The following is a 23,395-nucleotide window of genomic DNA, read 5'->3' on the forward strand; positions in this document are numbered from 1 at the left end:
TATCCAAGGCATAACAAAGCCTAAACTAACCAAACCTAACCTGTCACAGATTCGTATATGCAAGGTGTATAAGGGGATTACGAAGGAAACTACCTCAAGGTTAGTTTAGCGAAATAAGTTGCCCATCATATTAGCCAGTTTTGTCTCGTTCGGTTTTAATTGAATGGAAAATACTTACACATTAATATAAATTCACAGTAATATGAAAATGTGAAGATCTCGGGCGAATACATAAAATATTTATAAAACATATATACAGACTAAAATCTGAAAACAAAATGTCAGATTCATGATTATATTAATGCTGCTAATAACTTTGCAACACATCATAACTTTGAAAAAAATAATATTGAACAAAATATCACGAAAAAATAATCAAATACCACCGCCCGATTGCTGTTATTGTATCATGCGCATGCGCAAACCCACGACGTAGAGGAGAAAATGTCAGTCACAGACGTTGCGACGGTCACAGAGTACTGAATACGGAGCAGATTTCGATAGCGATATTTTGTCACAGATATTTCTTGTCATCAGTCACAGGTTTATCTGTGACAAAAAAATACCTGTGACAAAATATCGGTTTGTGAAATATCGGCCATCTCTACTATGTACGTCATCCCATATTATTTGCAGATGATACAAGTATATTAATTACAGTCAATAACTCCAACACATTCCAATCTTCAACAGAGGAAATTCTCTTCAAAATATGTGACTGGTTCTCAGTCAATAAGTTGGTATTAAATTGTAACAAAACTAACATAATTCAATTTAAATCCTATGCAAATTCCACCTCGCAAATTTCTAGCGCAATAATTAACAACAGATCCCTATTAGAAACAACGAAAACCAATTTCTTGGCTTAAAAATCGATGTGTTAAATTGGAAAAATCATATTAAAGAAATTACCCCCAAATTAAATTCAGCTTGTTTTGCTATTAGATCTATGCAGAAGATAGTAAATATCAATACCTTAAAAACAATATACTTTGCATACTTCCAATCGGTAATGAGTTTTGGAATAATATTCTGGGGAAATTCCACAGATAGTAACAGTATATTTCTATTACAAAAAATAGCAATTAGAATAATAGTAGGTGCCAAATATAGGGAATCTTGTAGGACTATTTTCAAAAAACTACAAATAATGCCCATGGCTTGTCAGTATATCTTTTCATTAATAGTCTTCCTCGTATGTAATCGTGAAAACTTTGTGACTAATTCAACAGTTCTTAGCATAAATACACGTCAAAAAATAACTTTCATACTCCATCGGCAAGTCTATCGTGCTATCAAAAAGGAGTGCGTTCTATGGCAGCCTCCCTATCGATATAAAAAATGAAACTCAAAACATAAGATTATTTAGGGCCAAATTAAAGAAGTACCTAATTTCTCACGCCTTCTATTCTGTAGGTGAATTCATGACATTCAATAACACTTCATGAAATTGATACTAAAACTATGTGTTGTACTAGTAGACTATATTGTAAATCTCGTCTGTATATATATTTCATCTAGACTGTGACTATAAATTAAGACTTTATAATAGTATTAAATTTTTTGACTTGTTCCATATTTTAGCTGTAAAGCAATGTATGAATACCATGGAATGTTAACAAATACAATACAATACAATACAGAAGTGTGGCATGGACAATGAGAAGTACGGATATCAGCAGAATAACGGCCTGTGAAATGAAATTTGTGAGAGCAACAGTAGGATATAGTCGCTTGGACCACAAAAGAAATGAGGGTGTCATGCAGGAACTTCAATTACAAGCAGTCTCACAGTTTATAAACAAGTACGAACTGCAGTGGAAAAACCATGTCCAACGATTGTTGATTATTTCTATTGATTTCTTGTATTTGTAAATTTTAGACGTTATATCTGTTTCACCAAAAAATGTTAAATTATAGCCAAGATACGTAAACTCAGAGAGAGAAAGAGAAATAACTCGTCCTGCCTTAATTTAGGATGACCACGAGGATCCGGAAATTAATAGCAAAGAAATATAATTCATTAAATATGAATATTGTTATAAAAATAAAATGTAATAATTAAGCACCATTGATTATCAATTATAAAATAAAATCTTAGAAGATGACTATAAAATTATATTTATAAATAAAAGATTTTATTTAAAATTAGCATATCCTTAATTAAGGCCTTCTGAGTGGTATAAATGAAATTGTATAATCTGCAGGGAATCTTTAAGAATTTGCGATATTATTTTTTGAATTTCAAAAGATGATATTGATAATTGTTTAAAAAAATTATATGTAAATTTTGGTAAAGAACTCCGAGCACCAAAAAATAAACCTGTCACTGACCAATTGAAGAGAGGGATGTTATATTTGGCACTAAGGTAGGGAATACAAGGTTCATAAATGGCCCTCTTTTCATGATCAACCTGATGAGCTTGGTTTAGATCTCTCTCCATGCGTATAGTTGGATCTATGATAATAGCCTTTTGTTGTTGCCTGTTTATTGCTATTATATCCGCTCTTCTGTGAGAGTCGTCTTCAGAAATGCAGTGGACCTCTTCATGAACTTCCCAACCCTTGTTCCGAAGAAGACAGGCGATAGCTCCACGGACTCTATGATGCCTGTTGAAGCAATAACTCTCCTTTCCGACTCTTTCTATTAATTTGTTGTTTAAGCAAATTTTGCTTGCTACCGAATATTTCTCACAAAATATCCCATGACTTTTGCTTTTTCACTATTGATTTCCATGTCGTATTTTGTGCTGATCACTGAATACTGAAGCTCATCTTCATTGCATGCAACTAGGACTAAATCTTCAGCAAAGAGTAGACCAGCGGTCGTCAGCACAGAGCACCTGGGGCTAGCGTCTTTTACCCGCGGAAAACACAGTGCACCATGGTGCACTCGTAGCTGCTAGCGGGTATGCTCTCTACCTCTTCCTGCTGCACGACGGGGCACAGGGGACGGCTCCGCTTACCCTTTGCACATTTCAGCGAGTACTGACGACCACTGGAGGAGACTATCAAACTGTAAATTTCGACTGATATATAATATATATTTAGTAGTTTATTTTACGACACTTTATCTACATATTAGGTTATTTAGCGTCTGAATGAGGTGATAATGCCGATGAAATGAGTCCGGGGTCCAACACCGAAAGTTACCCAGCATTTGTTCATATTAGGTTGAGGGAAAACCCCGGAAAAAACCTCAACCAGATAACTTGCCCCGACCGGGAATCGAATCCGGGCCACCTGGTTTCACTGCCAGACGCGTTAACCTTTACTCAACAGGTGTGGACTATACAGGGTGTTTAAAAAATACGGGGCATAATTTCAGGTATGTATTTCCCACATGTAGACAATCAAAATACTTCATTACAACATGTGTCAGGAAATGCTTCATTTCCGAGTTATGGTCTTCACAACATTGAAATTCACCGGAACGTTTTTCTTTCCGCAGGTCGTTGTCATTACAGAAGATGTTCAAAATGTCCACCTCCTGCTTGAATACAGACTTCACATCGATATCTCATTGACTTGCGAACACGATCCCAAACTCCAGGAGTATTGCGTATGTCCTCAGAACATGCCACAATTCGATTCCGAAGGGATTCCAAATCAGGCACCGGAGACGAATAAACCAATGATTTTAAATGGCCCCACAAGTAGAAATCGAGAAGGTTCAGATCAGGTGAGCGTGGAGGCCAAGCAATTGGGCCACCTCTACCTAGCCATCGATCAGGAAACCTTCGATCCAAGTACCGGCGAGCCGTACGACTGAAGAGTGCAGGAGCGCCATCATGCAAGAAGTGAATGTGTTGACGATTGATCAGTGGAGTGTCTTCTGAAACATGAGGTATGGTGTTTTCCAGGAAGTTTGTGTACGCCTGCCCCGTAAGTCTGTTTACAAGCACATGGGGTCCAACTAATCGATCACATGTTGAGGGAGAACCGCACCTGGTGATGAGATGGAACAGTTGCACGTGGATTTTCATACGCCCATACATGCTGATCGTGGAAATTTGTTATGCCATATCATGTGAACTGTGCTTCATCTGTAAATAATACTAAGGCAGGAAAGTTCGGATTTACACCACACTGCTGCAAGAACCACTGACAGAACCTAACTCGTGCAGGGTAATCTGCTGGTGACAGGGCCTGTACACGTTGCAAATCATAAGGATACAATTGATACTCTTTCAACAGTCTCCAGACAGTCGTATGAGGAACATTGACTTGCAACGCTACCCTTCGTGTGCTGATAGAAGGAGTCATGTTCACAGCCTCCAGAATCTCCTCCTGTACTTCTGGAGTTGTAGATCTTGGTCGTCCCCTTCCCAAACCAGGAGAGTTAAATTTTCCATACTCGCACAGACGGTAATGGAGACGTACAAATGTCTTCCGATCTGGACATTGTTGCTGTGGGTACCTCTCCTGGTACAAACGACGAGCCAGCGCAGCATTGCCGTCCGCCTTACCGTAGCCTACATGAAGTGTATCTCTGCCAGCTCTTGATTTGAATAAATGTCGCACAGTCTAACGCCTACACAACACTGAATGTAACCTTCGCCTCGGAATGAACTGTCAGAGTGCCCTCTTAATGTTTCCTTTGACGGCAACGACCTGCGGAAAGAAAAAACGTTCCGGTGAATTTCAATGTTGTGAAGGCCATAACTGTTGTAATGAACTATTTTGATTGTCTACATGTGGGAAATACATACCTGAAATTATGCCCCGTATTTTTTAAACACCCTGTATATATATATTATATATATATATATATATATATATATATCATCAACTCTACTATTACTAATTATTAGAAAATCAATGATTGAAGAACTATATACATTTTCTAATAATTATTTAACAACAATAATTATTAACACACCCTTATTACTAAAAAGTGGTGCTGCCCCCTTCCATTGATGATTCCCAAGTATTATAGTATATATATATATATATATATATATATATATATATATATATATATATATATATATGGTCGAGGAAAATCTCAGCAGTGAGGAAACTCCTAAGTTGATGCAAAGAAGTAACTTAGGAGATTTATACTGAATTACACCTTCTCAGCATCTCTTATACCTATTAAATAGTGGTTTTACCATACAGTCTGTCTGTATACAGCGATTTCTCGTAATCTATTGTACGGGTTTTGATCATATTCTCTATGCACGAATTTATCCGCTAAATAGGAAAGACTGGAGAATGCTGGGTTTGCAGTGAAAGACTTGCCCTTGGGCAGAACACTATGAATGCAAGCCTTCGGGTCCCTCCTCCGTGCAAAAATAAAAAGTCTTGTAGCGGGGGGAGTCTTTATTTCAAATCAAAAAGTGTCTCTATATTATACTATTCTGTTATTGTTATTGTGAGTATGGTTGGGATTGTAAAGATGTTCGGTATTTGAAATAAAATGTTGGTACTGTCTTTTAATTTCTCTCTTCTTACTCCACAATGCTGAATGAATGAAATTAACTATTTCTGTATTTATGCTCCCCGTATCTATTAATCACCCATTTGTGTAATTAAAAAGGAATTTATTATGATGTTACATAATTTTTTTTTGTTTTCCCTTGTTTTAAACACATTATTTCAGTTATCCAAGGTCTACTGTTATTACTGAAGTAATCACATTAACAAAAAAATGTGACTAGACTTCTCGATGTCAAGAGCATAAACGTTTCACTTTAAAACATACAATGTCCATCTATTCGTAGAAATATCAGGCGATTTTCTTTGTAATGTTTGAGTTACGTAGAACAGTGGAGTTCCCAGCACGGAAACATTTTCTGAGATATATTTTAGTAATTATTACATAGGCCTACATAATAATTTATACTTTTCGTTGCGATTTTAGTCCAATTTTTAAAACATCTTCTTTCAGAAGACCAGTCAGTTAGCGGATGGTCCGTCTCTTTTTCTGTCTAGTCCTTAAATTTCTACGGAAATTGAGTTAGGTTATGTACTTATGTTTGCTTTTGCGTAGAGACAAAAGAGCCTGAAATGCCCAGGGCTCACGTGAAAGACCTCTCAACATCCATTCTGTAAAATTAATGCCATTTTTGTGCCTTTTCGGAATGTATAACAATAACATACGTATATTACTGTGATATTCTGGCGCTGTTCCGTTTTTTTAAGGATTACTGGGCGTTATCAATAAATACGAGTATCTCTACATATCCATAGAAGCAAGCATTTGCAAAATAAATGTTCAAATGAACATAAAATAAATATTCTTAGAGTCTCACCATAAGCCACTAATAAATATATTGAAGCATCTGTATCGCTTCTAAATGGCGATTTTCGTGACTAAAAAGTTATAGGGCCTAATAGTAAAGGATTTGTACAGAATGAATTAAAGAAATAAAATCAAATGTCTTATAGCCAGGCCATTCGGTTTCTCGTGATACCTACTGCCCGTGAGAGGAACAAAAAAGCTTACCTCCCTCACTACGTTTCGACTTGCAGCTAGCTAGCTCACTTATTCCACCATAAAATTTTTTACATGAGCTACGACGCACGTATGCATTTGGTTTCACGAGTTATGCTCTGTAATTACAAAGAACGCCTTTCATGAGTAATTTAGAAAACAGAAGTTTATCTTCTTACAAGGGTGCATAGTAAATAATCTCATTTAGATTTGCCTATTGAATAACAGTTCAGAAAATAAACTATAAACGGTAATATTCTTCTTATAACAACAACAACAACAACAACAACAATAATAATAATAATAATAATAATAATAATAATAATAATAATAATAATAATAATGTGTCTGTCTAATGCCTACCCACTTCACGTGCGTGATTCGGGTTTCGCATACTGCGGACAGGTGGCAGGAGTGTGACCATTTTCAAATTGCACACCACTTCAGCGGGCCACGTTATGCATGATGTGTATCTGTGAAGAGTTATGTCGTGTACTAGGATGAGTGTATGTGCAAGTGTTCGTGTAGGTGTAGTGTAGGGAATTGGTGAGGATGATGATGAAGGTGAGGAAGGGAGAAGGGGAAACTCGGTGCCGGCACGTAGCCTACTCCTGTCGAATAGCACCAAGAGGGCCGCCAAGCTTAACGTCCCCATCCGACGGACGAATCACTATCAACAGTGACATATGCCTTCTCTTCATATGCACTGCGGAGAGATTTGGGATTTAACCCAGGTATATTGGGCACAATTTAGTGATTAGAAGTTGTGCACCCGCCGGGAATCGAACCTGGGCCGGCTAGTCTGGAGGCAGACACGCTATCACAGAGCTAACTCGGCGGACATGATATTATTATTATTATTATTATTATTATTATTATTACTATTATTATTATTACTACTACTACTACTACTACTACTACTACTACTACTACTACTACTACTACTACTACTACTACTACTACTACTACTACTACTTTTGCATTACAACTCTATCGCTAATATAAACTCAAAATGCTGATGTCCAAACTGTAACATATTTAGAATGCAAATTATTCTTATCCGTCTTGGTCCGAGTGACGGTTTTCTTATACTATTATCTACGGATTTACGCTATCCTTTGCTATTTTACTGCTGATATGATTGTATGGTTATTTGCGTCCAGTAGTCCTTCTTTCCTACTCCATGTTTCATTATTATTATTATTATTATTATTATTATTATTATTATTATTATTATTATTATTATTATTATTATTATTATTATTATTATTATTATTAATTTTCCTAGATATTTTATTATTTTCTTCATAGATCCGTTCTTGTGAACCCTCATATTAATTTGTAATCCTACATCTATACAGTATATACGTATTATATTTCTATTTCCTTTTGTAACGACCCCCAACGAGTAGGCTACCCTTTTCACACCTACTTTTTTCATCTGAAGACGAGGATAGAACCAATCTTCGAAACGTTGTGAATTAATTTAAAATGTCCAAAAATAACATTCTTTCTCAATACGTATTATTTGCTAGATACTGGGCAATGGTTGAACGTACAGACTTCTGTTAAATAGATATCACTTGCTTGTCAAACTCATTTGATTCTTATTGTGGTATATTTCTTTGAATATAACACGTTTGATTGGTGCACATGTAAGGGAACTTTACCTCAGTCGTATATGCACATGTTGGTAGCGTTCAATTTCAGTCACCACCAGAGATCGCAGTAATCGCGTCTTGTCGTTTGAATGTTGGAATGTTGACGTTTTAGTTTTGATTACCCCATGGAATTACTTTTTGTGTTTAGTGATCACAGTGTGTGATATTTACAGAGTTATTTTTATATGTATATGTGTATTTAAATTGCGTCCATATTTAGTTTTATGTATTATCGGGTGTTAATACAATCTTCTATAAGCTTTGGAGGTTATCGTTTGTCGTGGACACGATTTGGAAGCACTAGAATTAATACAAAACTGACAATTTGTGCCACAATTCGAAGATTTCTGCATCAATGTCGTAAGATTAATTTTATTTGCATATTTTATAGTGTTTTCAGTGATTGTTGCAGGATGAAACAATGTGTAAAATATGTCGCGACCTCATTCACAGACACACGCACAAACTTGTTATTAGTGCATTGAACTCTAATGAAAATTGACATAAATTACTGGCTCTTTCAATCCTAGGCTTACACAAATAATTATGCAATACTTGTGTATTGGAAGATGTCGTTATTAATATTCATAATTAATAGACGAATTTTAAAATTCTCTTTAAAAGTTTAAACTTTCTCGCTTTACAAAGTCTACCCTGATAGGTATTAATAATACTGAGATTGCGTTCTAGTATTTATACAGTTTAGTAGTAAGTTGTATATTGATTATAGGCGACAATTGAGACTTTCAAACTCGCAGTATTATGAACTAGTTACAGTCTTCCTTTCGGGAATTTGACAACTGATCATGTTATAAAGTTCTCTATTATCATAAAAATTGTCATCAATTGGATTCGATGCTTTTCAGTATTTGCTATTGCACTGAATTATGAATTTTTAAGATTGAGCTTAACTCTGTTTTCATTTTACATGAACGTCTGGGGCGCGCTTCCGTACAGGGGCAATGGCATTTCCTCTAAACATAGAGCATAGTTTAGGTGAGTGTGTGTGTGTATTAATCGAAAATTAGGGGCTAGAAAATATTGAGAATAGGACGCATGTTTTTATGATAGTTTTTCTGTTAATACACACACCCCTAAAATGGGCCCTAACCTTAGAGGAATGCCACTGTCCCTGTACGGAAGCGCGTCCCTGACAACAAAGACATGGGGCACATGGACTGAAGCATGCATCTAGTAAACTGCCCGCTGACATGTAAGTAGCGGATAAGACTGTTAACTAACAGTATCACATCAGCTTGCAGTTTACTACATGGATGTGACTCAATAGTGTATTATTCAATTATCTTGTGAACCTGTCCTAAAGACCCTCCCAAATGGACACCACGTTCTCTATGATTTACTTGGTGGCATTCTTAACTTCTAATGTCTACACATCTGCTATCTAATCATAAATTTCATAAAATTATCTTACTTTCCAGCTAAGCTGTTGTGCTATGTGCAAGACCTAATAATTACTTTTCAATTAGTATTTATAAACTTACATCATTCACAGTGTATAAAATTTAGGTGTACAAAATTGGTACTGATAAAAAGAGAAATTCTCGAAATTCGTATTAGTTTACCTTGTAATCGTAATATACACTGTTCGCCTCCAGGGCAATATGAGAGAAAATGGCTGCCATCAGAACTGGAGAGCTGTCAATGGCCTGGATTATCAACTTCATGGGTCTGTTACTTGTGTACAACGGAATTTCTGAAACAAGTGTGCATTCCGTTCCTAAGTGGCATTCCGAATTCAAGAAAAGGGGCTGTATGTGAAAAATAAAATCAATCTGCCACTTATCAGTAAGCGAGAAAACTGAACAGAACTATGCAAGGTTCACACACAGCCAGCAGAAATGCAGCATCAGAGGCAGCATAAATTTTGGTATATCACAGAAAACTATGTGGCTTTTTCTGTACAGATGGTTGACTTTCATCCCTTTCAACAGCAACTGTTGCAGGCCCTGAAGTCAGACGGTATTGTGCTCTGACTTTCTCTTTGGATAGCCTAATCATAGCTTACCTAATCTAAAGGAAATGGGTTTTTGATCTTTCAGATAAGGTAAAATACATAATATCAGGATCTAGGAGACAGAAACCCACGTGCTTACATGGAGTACATGCGTGACTCCTTAAGTGAATGTGTTTTGTACAATAACCCACGAGAATGTGTGCATCTGGTTCCTTTTCAATGAAATAAAGATCACGGAAATTTCGTACTGTATGTAGACATGTTACAGCAATGGCTCCTGCTCTAGCTGGAAGAGGACAGTCCTGGTTTCATCTTCCAACAGGATGGCGCACCTCCACACTTTCACTGGGAATTAAGAACTACCAAATGATGGTTTGGCCGTTTTGGTGCTAATGATGATGAAGAACTTCTGTTGCTGGCCTCCACATTTACCGAATCTGACACTAAGGTTTTTTTCTGCGGAATGTCGAAAAATCGAGTCTGGACTACCATTACCACAGATCATGCTTGATCACTGAATCTGTATCACACCAACAATCCCAACTAGCAATTTTATTATGTTATGCTGCAATGTGTCTAGCATGAACTTGAACACAGGCGCTGTGTTGAGTTACCTTCGAGTCTCACATTGAACACTTGTGATTTTCTGATAGAAAACTGAGGGTTTTTCTTTCCATCTGTACCGGTACCATTTCTGTACATTTGAATTCCATTAAACGTGAGTAGCATAATGATCTTCCGATTCATTCATTTACAGTTTTCTGCCCAAGGGCAGGTCCTTCACTGCAAAACAGCATTCTCCAATCTTTCCTATTTTCTTCCTGATTATTAGGGCCAGGATTTTGATGACCTATAAATCATGAAAAAATGTCCTAAAACAATGCATTTATTATCTAAAAATCTTTCAAAAATGCCCTAAAAATTGATCTTATGTAATTGGCTAGTAGGAAAAGAGGTTTGTACTAGTTAATATTTAGACTAGTAATTAAATTAAATTTTACAGAATTGTTTCTAAGTAGTACACTTTAATTAATTATTTTACCTGGTGTAGTTTCCATGTATGATCGTTCACCTCTGCTTTGGCATGTGGACATGAGGTCAACAGTCAGTGGTCGGTCTTGGCGCCATGGATTTACTTTACTTTTAGTTTTCATGTAGTCTACCACAAGGCCACTCTTATTCGGAATTAACAGGTATAGAGGAGTTTATATTGAAGGAGTGGTTGGACTGATACATTAGTACGTGAAAATGGCAATATTTGTGTAGAAAAACGATTAAAATATTATGCAAAATAATGGGTATTAATGGACAAAATATGTAAAGAAAATATCAAAGAAAATAAACATTATTTTACATTAATAATGGGAATTTATGGCAAAAATTAAATGAAAATGCCTAAAAAAATGACCGAATAAAACAAAAGATGCTCTTATGAATTGAAACAGGCAAAAATGCAAAAAAAAAAAAAAAATGCCCTAACAAATATGTCTTAAAACACTCAGTTTATCACGTAACATATAAATACTAAAGCAGTAATGTTTCTGGCTTACTAGAAAAAAGATGCAATTTCATCAAAATCCTAGCCCTACTGATTATAAACATATAATTGTGAAGATCATATAGTCTAGCTCTGTATTACTGTTTTAAAATGAATTACACCCCCCTTAAAAACTAATTTAAAACATCTATTGCATTGTAAGTATAGTTAATGTATGGAATATAATGATTTGTTCATATATATTTTTTTGGTCAGGTTTACTGAAGTGGTGATTAAAATATATTTTATTGCATTCAGTGAATATATTCAATCTGTCTTAATTTGCCTAACATCTACTCTCACAGTATTCATGTTAGATTATCCTGTTACATCCATTTTTAAGTTTCTAAATGCTAGAAAATCACACTATGTTTGAGGTGAGACGTTCAGCTAACCAATGAAGCTTGATATGGAATGTTCCTTCAACACACCAGGAAGTTATTTTCTCTGAATAATGATCATTAGATTATTCTTTAACTTTTAATTGTAATAATTTGTAGCCTATTGGACAGTAAAAATATTTAAGCTGCAACATATGTGAGATCATTTCGATTTTACAATCGCATTTATAGCCTACTTTCTCATCATATGAAGTAACACAGATACCGAAAAGTGGTTTTGGGCCTGTTGTCTGTTTGTGTACAGCGATTTATCCTGAAGTATTGGACAGATTTTGTTAATATTCAGTATCTAAGAGTCAATTTATCCGGGAATGATGTACATGAAACACAATTATTCGAAGTCAAAAACACAAAATGGCCACCAACTCTTCAGTATCGAGACATTTTTTATTATAGGCTAATATTTGTTTCTTGTCTATGAAGAGATGCATGAAATTAGCTGTCCATTATATTCCCTATACCACCATGTTTGAAAAAATTTTTTTGCTTTCTTTGGGAATATTCGAGTTGCTTGTTTCATAGTCAGGTATGCTAACCATTACTCCACAGCAGTTGAAAAATGGTTATAATGAGTACAAGGGCACCGAAGCAAGTTTCACTCAAGTTGTTGAAGTTATTAAGTCTGGTACAGCTCTTCAGACATTTGTCAGATATGGAATATTCTCGAAAGAGCACCATGGCTTGTAAATATTTCCTGAATTGATCATGTATCGTACCTTAGATCATATATGTAACATAACTCATCGCTATGTTAAAATCGGCAGCACTCTGAAGAGAATGACCGCCAGGATCGCCACCCATCCATCGTAAACGAACATGAGATGGCAGTACAGTCGCTAATGCAATTCAAATGGGAATTATGACGTGACTCCTTATGTAACAACTAGATGGCAGTGTAGTAAACCTGACAAAAGTTGTTAATATCAAAGCCTATAAGGCGGACCTATCTGTTACATATATGATCTAGGATACTACTTATTCAAATAGCTTTGGTGATCTCTGTTGTGTTCTCTTGAATCAAGGTTTCGACCGAAGTGTTACTGGATATTTCAACAAAGGAAGGACTGGATAGGTAAAAACAATAATCAATACTCCATGTATGTAAAAAAATGGTTACACTTTATACAACTTTCACAAAATATTTACAACAACCTCATATCTCCAGATAGGTACATTTTTTTATTTTCGTTTTATTTTAAAGATGTTGCCAACACATTTCAAGACCCTCACCAGTTGTTGGATTTGAATAACTGAATGCATGTTCTATATCTGTAGTTGTTCATCAGATTTTATTATTTAAATGTTATGTTTTTCTACATACACAGCTGTTTTATACAGTTTGTACTGACATATTTTCAGATTGGGTGAATGGAAATTTAATATATTTAAGATTTATATGCTTAGTGCTTTAATAAATGATCTTGTGTGTAATTGCGTCGCTTATAAACTTATATTCTTAATTAATTTCCACTCATCACCTTTGGTATTATAATCTAGGCTGGTGTAGAAAAGTTCTTTAAGTTATTCGGCATGGTGAATAAGTTCTGTTCGTAACGTTTTAAAGCTGTAGTGTACTTCGGTAAAAGTAAAATTATTTCATAGTTTTATGAGGACAAATTTAATATTATAAATTATAAAATTCTTGTTTTATAATTGAACACAAATATGGGAATATCTTATGCTTCTTTAAACTCAACCATATGTGTACTTTAATAATGGTGGACGTATTTAATATTACTATCATACCAGAATAATGACTTAATTGTTCTTGTTTTAAATCTTTACTAATTGTAAAGTGACAACGTGGCAGCTGTCTTAAGATAATACATAAAAATGAGTACTTGTCATAACATTTATGCATTTGCAATTTGCTTAAATTTTGTTTTTATATTCTTAGAACAGGTCCCGTAAACATGTTTAAATTTTATTTAAAAACTGCAAAGCCGTTACCGTACCAAATTTTACAACTTAAATGTTACCAGAGCCCAGAAACATATGCAGACAGGAATACTGAAATAGACTTGCAAATATGCACAAATATTTACATAAACGTGCACTATAAATATGCAGTTTTTCCCTCCAGTGTTGCACACACACACACACACACACACACACACACACACACACACACACACACACACACTGCCTAAAGATTTAATGAGCTTCAAGTAACCAGTTCCAATTAATACAAGTAATTAAATAGACATCACACCAATGAATTTCTTATCCTGTGCTGTTATAACAAGCAATTGAAGTCATTCTGAGATTTTCCTTGATGAAGCTTTGGATCTGCTACTGAAGAATGTTTTGTGTAGTGAAAATATACCTTCTTTATTACTAGTGCTTGCACTTTATAGAAGCGAAAACGAGTAGAATTGCTAAATTTGCACAATTATAAAACAATAAAAGAAATGGGTAAATAAACACTGAAACATTTTTCCTTCGGAATTTACAGTTATTTGCACAATCCGATACCTATAAAGGCGAAATTTTGAAATTTCTCTTTTGCATAAAGTACTGGTATATTCAGATAATGTGCAATTTTTTTTGTTGCATATGAATCTGAGCTCTAAATATTATACACAAACAGTTTGGGAATATTACTTAAAAGTTATGTTCAAAGCTGATTTATTATAGGAGGGAAAATGAATGAATTTGTTACCAAAATTATTTTCTGTCCTCAATGATTGCATTTGCAATTGCTTTTATTACTTTTGCTTATGAACTATTTACTATTTATAACAGTAGCCAAGCTAAATTCGATAGTAACATGTCCTCACTTTAGCATGTTTAATATGCACTCACTTGAACAAGGTTAATACTACATGATTTTGTATTATCATTCTTTAAAATGACATGTTTTCCTTATGTTGTAGCAGTTTATTGTGCTGGGGGTTGATAGCGTTGTTCATTCATCAATATGACATTAAAACTGAAATTTTACTTACAGTTTTTATTTAGAACCACGTATTATCTGAAGTAAGTCTTGTAAATCATTGCAGAAAAAACATGTACCTAAATCACATTTTATGGATTTTGGTTTACAATAAGTAATTTAAACATCGATAATAAACATAGTAAAATTTATTATGCATAAGTTTTGCACAACATTCTTGTACATTTTCATTATTTCACATTTCTGAAAGTTTATTTTCGTGACATCACAATCAGTTTTTTTTTTATATACCATATTAGAATGTCGCAAGAGCAAATTGTATAAAATTATAAATGAAATGACTGGCCTAATCTCACTTTAATTACCAGTAATAATGTATCATGATTCATGTTTAATTTAAGCCAGTTCCTGCCGTGTCGTCTTGAACCATAATACATAATCTTATACTACATATCCTTCTTGTTTACACTTTTATGGAGAAATATTATATTATAGTGTAGTGCTATAAAAAATTCCATGTCAAAAATATACAGTGATGAAATATTAGAAGATTTAAGAAGGATTACAGCGAATGAAATTGACTTTACCAAATATATTCGAATCAAAGCAGCAATGTTGTGATATTGGAAGAAATGGATGAGCGCAGCACACTGTGTAGAAACTGAATAAATATTGATAAGCACACACAATATTTAAACAAGAAAAATACTTTATTTGGATCAATGTACTTAGTGACTTAGTAACTGCAGAAGTTTCCTAAATGTGGATGATTCTAATGTTAAAATATTTGTGTGTTCAAAATAGACTCTTGGTTGTCAGAGTTTGTAAATTTATAAGTTTGATTTTACATTTTTTTATCTTTAAAACACAAGATTAGAAAAGGAATTTGACAAAACGGAGAAAATTTATATTTCATAAATGCATAAAAATAGATCAGATCTCTCAATTTTGAAAGTGCTGAAAAATTATGATATGTCATGCAATTTTTTAATTTACGTTTTCCAAGTGCCATCTAATTATATATTAAGACATATCATTATTAAGAATGTGAAATTTTATTGAACATTGAAGTTTAATGTTACAGTATAGAACTAATGAATATTCAAATTGTATAAAATACTAAGAAAATACTAAATAAAAGCATTTTACAGATGAAGAACTAAACGAGGTTACTGAAGGAAACAATTGTCGAGTTTTAACTAAATATTCAGATATTGGATTGCCATTAATTTCTTTTGATTTCCACATAGAAATATAGTTTTTTAACGTGTATCGTATCTGGAGTGTGAAGAATAACTTTAAAACTTTTTATGTGGATCTCTATAAAAATGCTTTAGAATTTCAATTAAATGAACTATAAGTAAATTATTATGTTGTGACATTAGTGTTATGCAATAAATAGTGTTATAACATGATAGACAAGCTAGTAAGGTGCTATTTTGGGGCTTTAATCTAATGTAGAAGGTTATATCTCATATTGGTGTTGTGGGGTTCCATGTGATATGTGTTAAGACTTCAGTATATGTTAAATTAAATTCTTAAATCAAAATTTGATTTATGCACTACAAATATAAATCTTGAAAATTATATACAAAATGAATATCCTAATTGTAGTGGTGCCATTGCATGTTAATATAAACATTTACTTCCCAGTAATACTCAACGTAACATCCAAAAATTACTCATTCCCTGAGATTGCTGCAGTGTAATTAAGAACATGTCAAGAGATTCTGGCTAAATCACGTATGTTGTCATGGATGTGGCAATTAAAAGTGAGACGCTGGACATGGTTATATAAATACCATCATCAGATTGAAATTATCGGCTGTACGAATGTGAAGCGACAGTTCTGATATATTTGTCCTCCAACAATTTCCATCTAATGATGTGAATTTCATCAAAGAAGTCGATTGCAATCAAAGGACTTAATGATAATAATTGAGTTTTGTCATGGCGCCTGCTCGATATTCACGCCTGATGTGAACATTCCTTTAAGCAAGCGTCACAAGTTGAGAAAGTTATACACAGTTGAATAGTAGTGGTTCACACTCGGGCATTGAAGTGTTAATATTTTGCTACATTGTCCCATTTTTGCGTAACTAGCTTGTATACCATATTTATGTGTATAAGACATGCGTTACTGTGGCCTGTAGTTTTTATTGGTCTCATAATACTGCAGTTTGGTGACATGTCATGTTCTTGTTTAAATTGGAAACATTGCTCTTGTATTTATAGATTTAAGTTTGTAGGCCTACTAGGTACAACATAGAGCCATCTCCATATGGTGTAGCATTGGCAATACTGATGATAGTAAAGTGATTTAAAGCTTTCACTACTTTATTTCTAGAAGAGGAAGTTTGGGTCAAAGTTCATATTAAATATCTGCCATTAAAAGATATATTTTCCGTGCTCAGAACGTGAGTAATGGAAAAGAGTATATTGGTTTCTTCCCGACAATTTACAGTGGAAATTCTTCAACCATGTGCAATTTATTTCTAAGTATCATAGAATATAAACAGTATATTGCATTTGAGTTGTTTTAGAAGTACTGGTAACGTAAATATGCTGGGACAGTAATTGCGTTCAATGTTTTGTAATACAGTATTAATTTCTATGTCAAATTCTGAAATACTGAAATGGGCCTTTTAGGTGAACTGTCATGAATTTAATTTTCTACTCTTTTATTAGCCATTTTGAAGTATGAGGTGGAAGAACAGTGTCAGAAGTTCTTTATATTTAACATATATAGTATATAGAACAATTTTATTATAAACTCTATCTGTTATTTTTTAACTCTTCTACAGATTGCAGAAAAAATCTATGTTAATTTAACATCAAAATTAATATCTACTGATTGAAACTTTTCTGAGAAATGTTGTCTGGAATAGTAGTCCAGTTAACAGAAGAGAATATGAAGCATAGATAAAAAATGTGGAGATAAAATATAATAATTTATGAGCTTATAGAAAGTTGAAAAAAAAAGGCCTACAATTTAATAAAACAAATTTGTTTTCAGAAACGACAGAGCAGTCTATGACATTCTCTATGGCACTTGTCGGCAAGCGGTCCTGACATCAGCGCTTGTCATTCCCGTTGAACGGGATGTGCTACAATCGCACACTACAGTTTTTCTCTCTTTTCCCTGCCTTCAAGGACACAGCACATGGTCACATTGCAACTGATAGCTTCTGTTCAGTTGCTTATGAGCTCTGTTGACGTTTATATTGATGTACGTATGTCTTAGTTGAAGATTGAAGATTGTGGCTTAATATGGCACCACAAAAGTTTACATTACAACAAAGGATTTATCTTGTCAAGTGTTACTTGATAACGAAGAATTGTGGAATAGTGCGTCAACGTTTTGCAACACAATTTCCTTGTGTTCGCATTCCTTATAGAACGACTATATTAAACCTCGTAAAAAAGTTCAGAGGAACCGGGTCAGTTCGGAATAAACGTGGAAAGAGAAACCCAAGTGTACTTACTGAGGAAAAACTCGATGAGATAGGAGAAAGGTTAGAACATTCTCCTCGAAAATCTCTCAGCTGTCTCTCACAAGAAACGGGTGTTTCGGAAACCACAGCATTTAGAGCCACTAAAATTCTTAAGCCCTACAGAGTGACAGTGGTGCATGAATTACAGCCTACAGATAATGTGAGCTGTGTGAATTTTTGTAACTCGGTTTTACAAAGTATTGCCGATGGTGTTGTGGATTCTACAGTAATTGTTTTCACAGATGAAGCATGGTTTCACTTACATGGCCATGTTATAACGCAAAACAATAGATACTGGAGTACAGAAAATCCTCATCTCATTCATGAAACCCTTTTACATGATGAGAAGGTTGGCGTATGGTGCGCTATAACTGCACATAGGATTATAGGCCCTATAATTTTTGATGATACAATCAATGGTGACAGATACAGAACACGAATACTCAAACCATTTTTTGAACAGTTAACCGATATCGAGTGTCAGAGTGTTTATTTCTAGCAGGATTCAGCAACTGCCCATACAGCAGCCGAACGATTGAATTTGATAAGCGAAATATTTGAGGACAGGGTTATTAGTAGAGGATTATGGCCTTCTAGGTCCCCTGATTTGTTAGCCTGGAATTTTTATTTATGGGAAATCTAAAAAATAAAGTATACAAAGACAATCCGCACACAATCCGTGAGTTAAAAGACAGTATTGTATGAGAAATCGGGAGAATTACAGAAGACGAACTTGCATGTGTAAATGCCAATTTCCTTCGGAAATGTCAGCATCAGGGGGACATCATTTTCAACACCTTCTGTAGTGAAGGTTAGTAAACAATATGAATACTGTAATTTTAATAGCCGACTCTAGCAACTGTAGCGGACATCATTCACTGGGAATGACAAATGCTGACGCCGGGCCTGCTTGCCACCGAGTGCCATAGAGAATGCCATAGACTGCTCTCTACTATAAATACAATTTTATAGGGTTATGTTGAAATGTATAATATATACACAGATAATTCCTATCAGACTGGATCCACTCCAATCTCTACCTAACAAAATCTTTTGTTGGGCAGTGAGCAGTCATATGCCGGCGTACGTACAAACCCATGCATGCTTCCCTACACAGATCAGTCCTACTCCACCCCTTACCACTTAGTTTCCTTGGGACAGGCGCTCCTCACTATCTTCATTAAGCTGATGGAACATTCCTACCTGAGACTGGTTTGCATAGGACCTCTATATTATAACTAGAGTTCGGATTTTATGTAATATGAAATTGAGAAATATGTACATAAATATGTAGCTAAAATGACAAAATATGTAGATAAATATGTAATAAATAAAAATATGTAATTTAAAATCTCAGCTTTATTCGATGTATTTTTACACACCAATAAGAAATTACAGGTGCACATGTGATTCAACCTCATTTAATTATTGTTTGGAGGCGCAATTAATAATTAAATATTTTTCCATATTTTCTGCTGTCATTGATCGTCTCGTCAATGGCAGCCCATATGTAGGAATCATGAAGTTCAGCTCTAATCATTTCCATTGTGTCGGTGTAGCAGAAGTTCAAATAATTTTTCCGGAGTGTTGATTCATGCGAAATATTGAAGTTGCTGTATTTGCGTAGGAATGCTTCAAACTTTGGAACTCCAAGTTTATATCATGGTATGTTTGCAGCAACCATTGCCATGTACAAATTTTTATTAAATTCGACGCATGTTTCAGCACCACTTGTGTAAGAAGAATTTGTTTCTTTTCGACGGAGTACGTCTTTTATTTCTCACATGAAGTTCAATTTTTAAATGCTGTTCTAATTGTGACTTCATGGAGCACACAATGCGTTTGTCACACACTTTGCACAGCACGATTTTACCATCGTAGTAAAGGAGTCGTCAATTGAAATCCAGTCTTTTAACTTGGATGCTAATGGCAGTAGACTAGCTACTTGTATCACCTGATGTCAAAATAAGCTTCTCAAGAAATGTTTTCTTTTATAGCAACTGATTGGGGTTGTTTGTGCAAAACATTCAGATCCATAGGGTAACTTTCACTCTTTCCTTCACCGCGTTAGCAGTACAATGGCTCATCCTTTGCATTTATATTTGTTCCTACTTTACTGCTACTTCTTAAGGGATATACAAACTACTAGCATTGCAAAGAGATGTCCATTTTTTGACAGAATACGTTATTTTCTATTATTAAATTATATTTATGCACTAGAGACGAAGGGATAAGCTTTATAAACAGTTTTAAAGTGTATAACTTAAGAATTAAGTAGAGGGAAAATTGGTGAAAAAAATATGTATTCTTTCAAAATAGGGCTATGTAATATATGCCAAAATATTTATTATGCACCAAATATGTAACTTAAAACTTGGGAATAATGATCTCTTTGATATGATTCGCAGACATTTTAGCTCTCCTTGTAGGTACATATATAGGGACAGAATATGTAATTACATAAAATCCGAGCTCTAATTATAACTATATGAGTAATTATTTATGAATGTGATTTTAAGAAAAATGACCAGAGTGAAAGTGAGAAATATCGAAAAGACCTCAATATAATTATATTTTATATCATCAACGATACTTTCATGCTTAGTAAATACATTGACGGCACAAAAAACGAAACACTTCAGTTTTGTTACTTTTTGTTGTAAGATATAGTTAATACTATTGGTAACTATACCTACCAAAAATATTTTGGTTACCATAATATACCGACATTTCATTTAATTAACAATTCAGTTGTTTTCTACTTGCAAACATACAGCCATTTGTATGAATACCTGAAATTTAAATCAAATTAAGTTTTTCGCTTTTTGTGCTAGTGAGTGTATTAGATATTGGGATATCCCCGCCCAGTTCTAATAAATATATTTGTGAACATTATTGATGAGAAATAGAGACTTCTTCATTTGCTTGCATGTCGTTTATACACAAGTAAATATGGTATTGCATGTATTATTTGATGACTATTTTCCAGTGGTTATAATTTGGAAGCTATCATCAGGATTCTATCACATTCCAGGCATAGGCCTACATCTGAACCTCGTGTGGAAATACCTTGGTTAGGATTTGCGTCTATATATTTAGGACAGGGACAACATAGCGTTTTACAAATTGCGTTTCTTGCCCTATAGCCTCTATAAATATAACTAACGTGTTCATATTTACGTGTCATGAAGCACTTACTTTCCTCCTTCATGTGTCGCATTTTATGTTGATCTCTGATTTTATTAATAAACATTGTTGATGATTGTCATCTTTGTTTTTAAAATGACAGAAATTGACAGAATGTCTCTTTCAATAGGGTTTTGGATTTTTGTTTATTTTAATTTAGCATTTAGTTAAATTAACATTTTATGAAGTTGTGCTGATAGATCCTTTGGGCTTGATCATCATCACTGCTTTCTTCAGGGTGTAATCCCATCCTCTCCAGCGGAACCACACGATACCTAAAGTAGAAACAAAATTCAAACACTTGTTATATGCACATTTTTTTTTATAAAACTTTGTAGGAGGGTACAGTACATCAGTTATTCATAGATTTCAAAAAGGCATATGACTCGGTTAAGAGAGAAGTTTTATATGATATTCTTATTGAATTTGGTATTCCGAAGAAACTAGTTCGATTAATTAAGGGGAGTTGGTTATTATCGCATGCAAAATAATGGTAAAAATAGCGTATCTTCTAGCAGTCATAAATATAATAGTCTACTATTTATCAGTGGTCTTTCATTTTTGTTAGCTATGTGTGTATACATATTAAGCTTCAAAATGAAAAAGAATGGTGACTCTAGAGTAAATCTATATCCTTAAATTAATTTTTTTAATTAAGGACAGTTTTTTTATATAAATTCACTACATGTCTGTGATTAGGTACACTCTATTCACTTATTATAACACATATTAAATTGAAAATTTGACCACTTACTGGTAATAGATACTAAAACATACCCTACTAAAATTATTCATATATCTGTAATATTATGGGCATAGGGCTTCTAGTAATCATCACCGTCAATAAATTAAAAAAAAAATTGAAGATTAGTATAAGCCCTATGCCCATAATATTACAGATATTTTAATAATTTTAGTAGGGTATGTTTTAGTATCTGTTAGCAGTAAGTGGCCAAAATTTTAATTCAATGTGTGCTATGATAAGTGAATAGAGTGTACCTAATCACAGGTATGTAGTGAATTTATATAAAACATATGTTTAAATTAAAAAATTAATTTAAGGGTAAGATTTACACTAGATTAACCACTCTTTTTTCATTTTAAAGTTTAATGTGTATACATATATCACTAAAAAAATGAAATAGCTGTGATAAATAGTATTACTTTTATGACTGCTTGAAGATAGGCTATTTTTACCATTACTTTACATGCGATAACGTCCAATTCCCCTTAAAATGTGTTTCAGTGAATCGTACAGCAGAGTTCGTATAGGTCAGTTTCTGTCAGATGCTTTTCCAATTCACTGTGGGCTAAAGCAAGGAGATGCACTGTCACCTTTACTTTTTAACTTTGCTCTAGAGTATGCCATTAGGAAAGTCCAGGATAACACAGAGTGTTTGGAATTGAATGGGTTACATCAGCTGCTTGTCTATGCGGATGACGTGAATATGTTAGAAGAAAATCCACAAACGATTAGGGAAAATACGGGAATTTTACTGGAAGCAAGTAAAGAGATAGGTTTGGAAGTAAATCCCGAAAAGACAAAGTATATGATTATGTCTCGTGACCAGAATATTGTACGAAATGGAAATATAAGAATTGGAAATTTATCTTTTGAAGAGGTGGAGAAGTTCAAATATCTTGGAGCAACAGTAACAAATATAAATGATACTCGGGAGGAAATTAAACACGAAATAAATATGGGAAATGCGTGTTATTATTCGGTTGAAAAGCTTTTATCATCCAGTCTGCTGTCAAAAAATCTGAAAGTTAGAATTTATATTACCGGTTGTTCTTTATGGTTGT

The 23,395-nt window shown here is 34.1% G+C and overlaps 2 protein-coding genes across 4 annotated transcripts in view; one reads left to right on the forward strand and one right to left on the reverse strand.

The window, feature by feature from the left end:
• The first annotated feature begins 8,165 nt into the window (after positions 1-8,165).
• Positions 8,166-23,395, forward strand: part of LOC138703043 (uncharacterized) — an 825,197-nt gene continuing 809,967 nt past the window's right edge. For all 3 annotated transcript variants that reach the window (XM_069830575.1, XM_069830576.1, XM_069830577.1), the window contains exon 1: positions 8,166-8,460. The gene's annotated coding sequence lies outside the window, so the exon portion shown is untranslated. The remainder of the gene's footprint in view (positions 8,461-23,395) is intronic.
• Positions 21,092-23,395, reverse strand: part of LOC138703044 (angiopoietin-2) — a 412,233-nt gene continuing 409,929 nt past the window's right edge. The window contains exon 7 of the mRNA XM_069830579.1: positions 21,092-21,864. Within this exon, the coding sequence (XP_069686680.1) occupies positions 21,770-21,864 (95 nt within the window). The 3' untranslated portion in view covers positions 21,092-21,769. The remainder of the gene's footprint in view (positions 21,865-23,395) is intronic.

Source organism: Periplaneta americana, chromosome 7, assembly GCF_040183065.1.
Source record: "Periplaneta americana isolate PAMFEO1 chromosome 7, P.americana_PAMFEO1_priV1, whole genome shotgun sequence".
NCBI classification, from domain to species: domain Eukaryota; kingdom Metazoa; phylum Arthropoda; class Insecta; order Blattodea; family Blattidae; genus Periplaneta; species Periplaneta americana.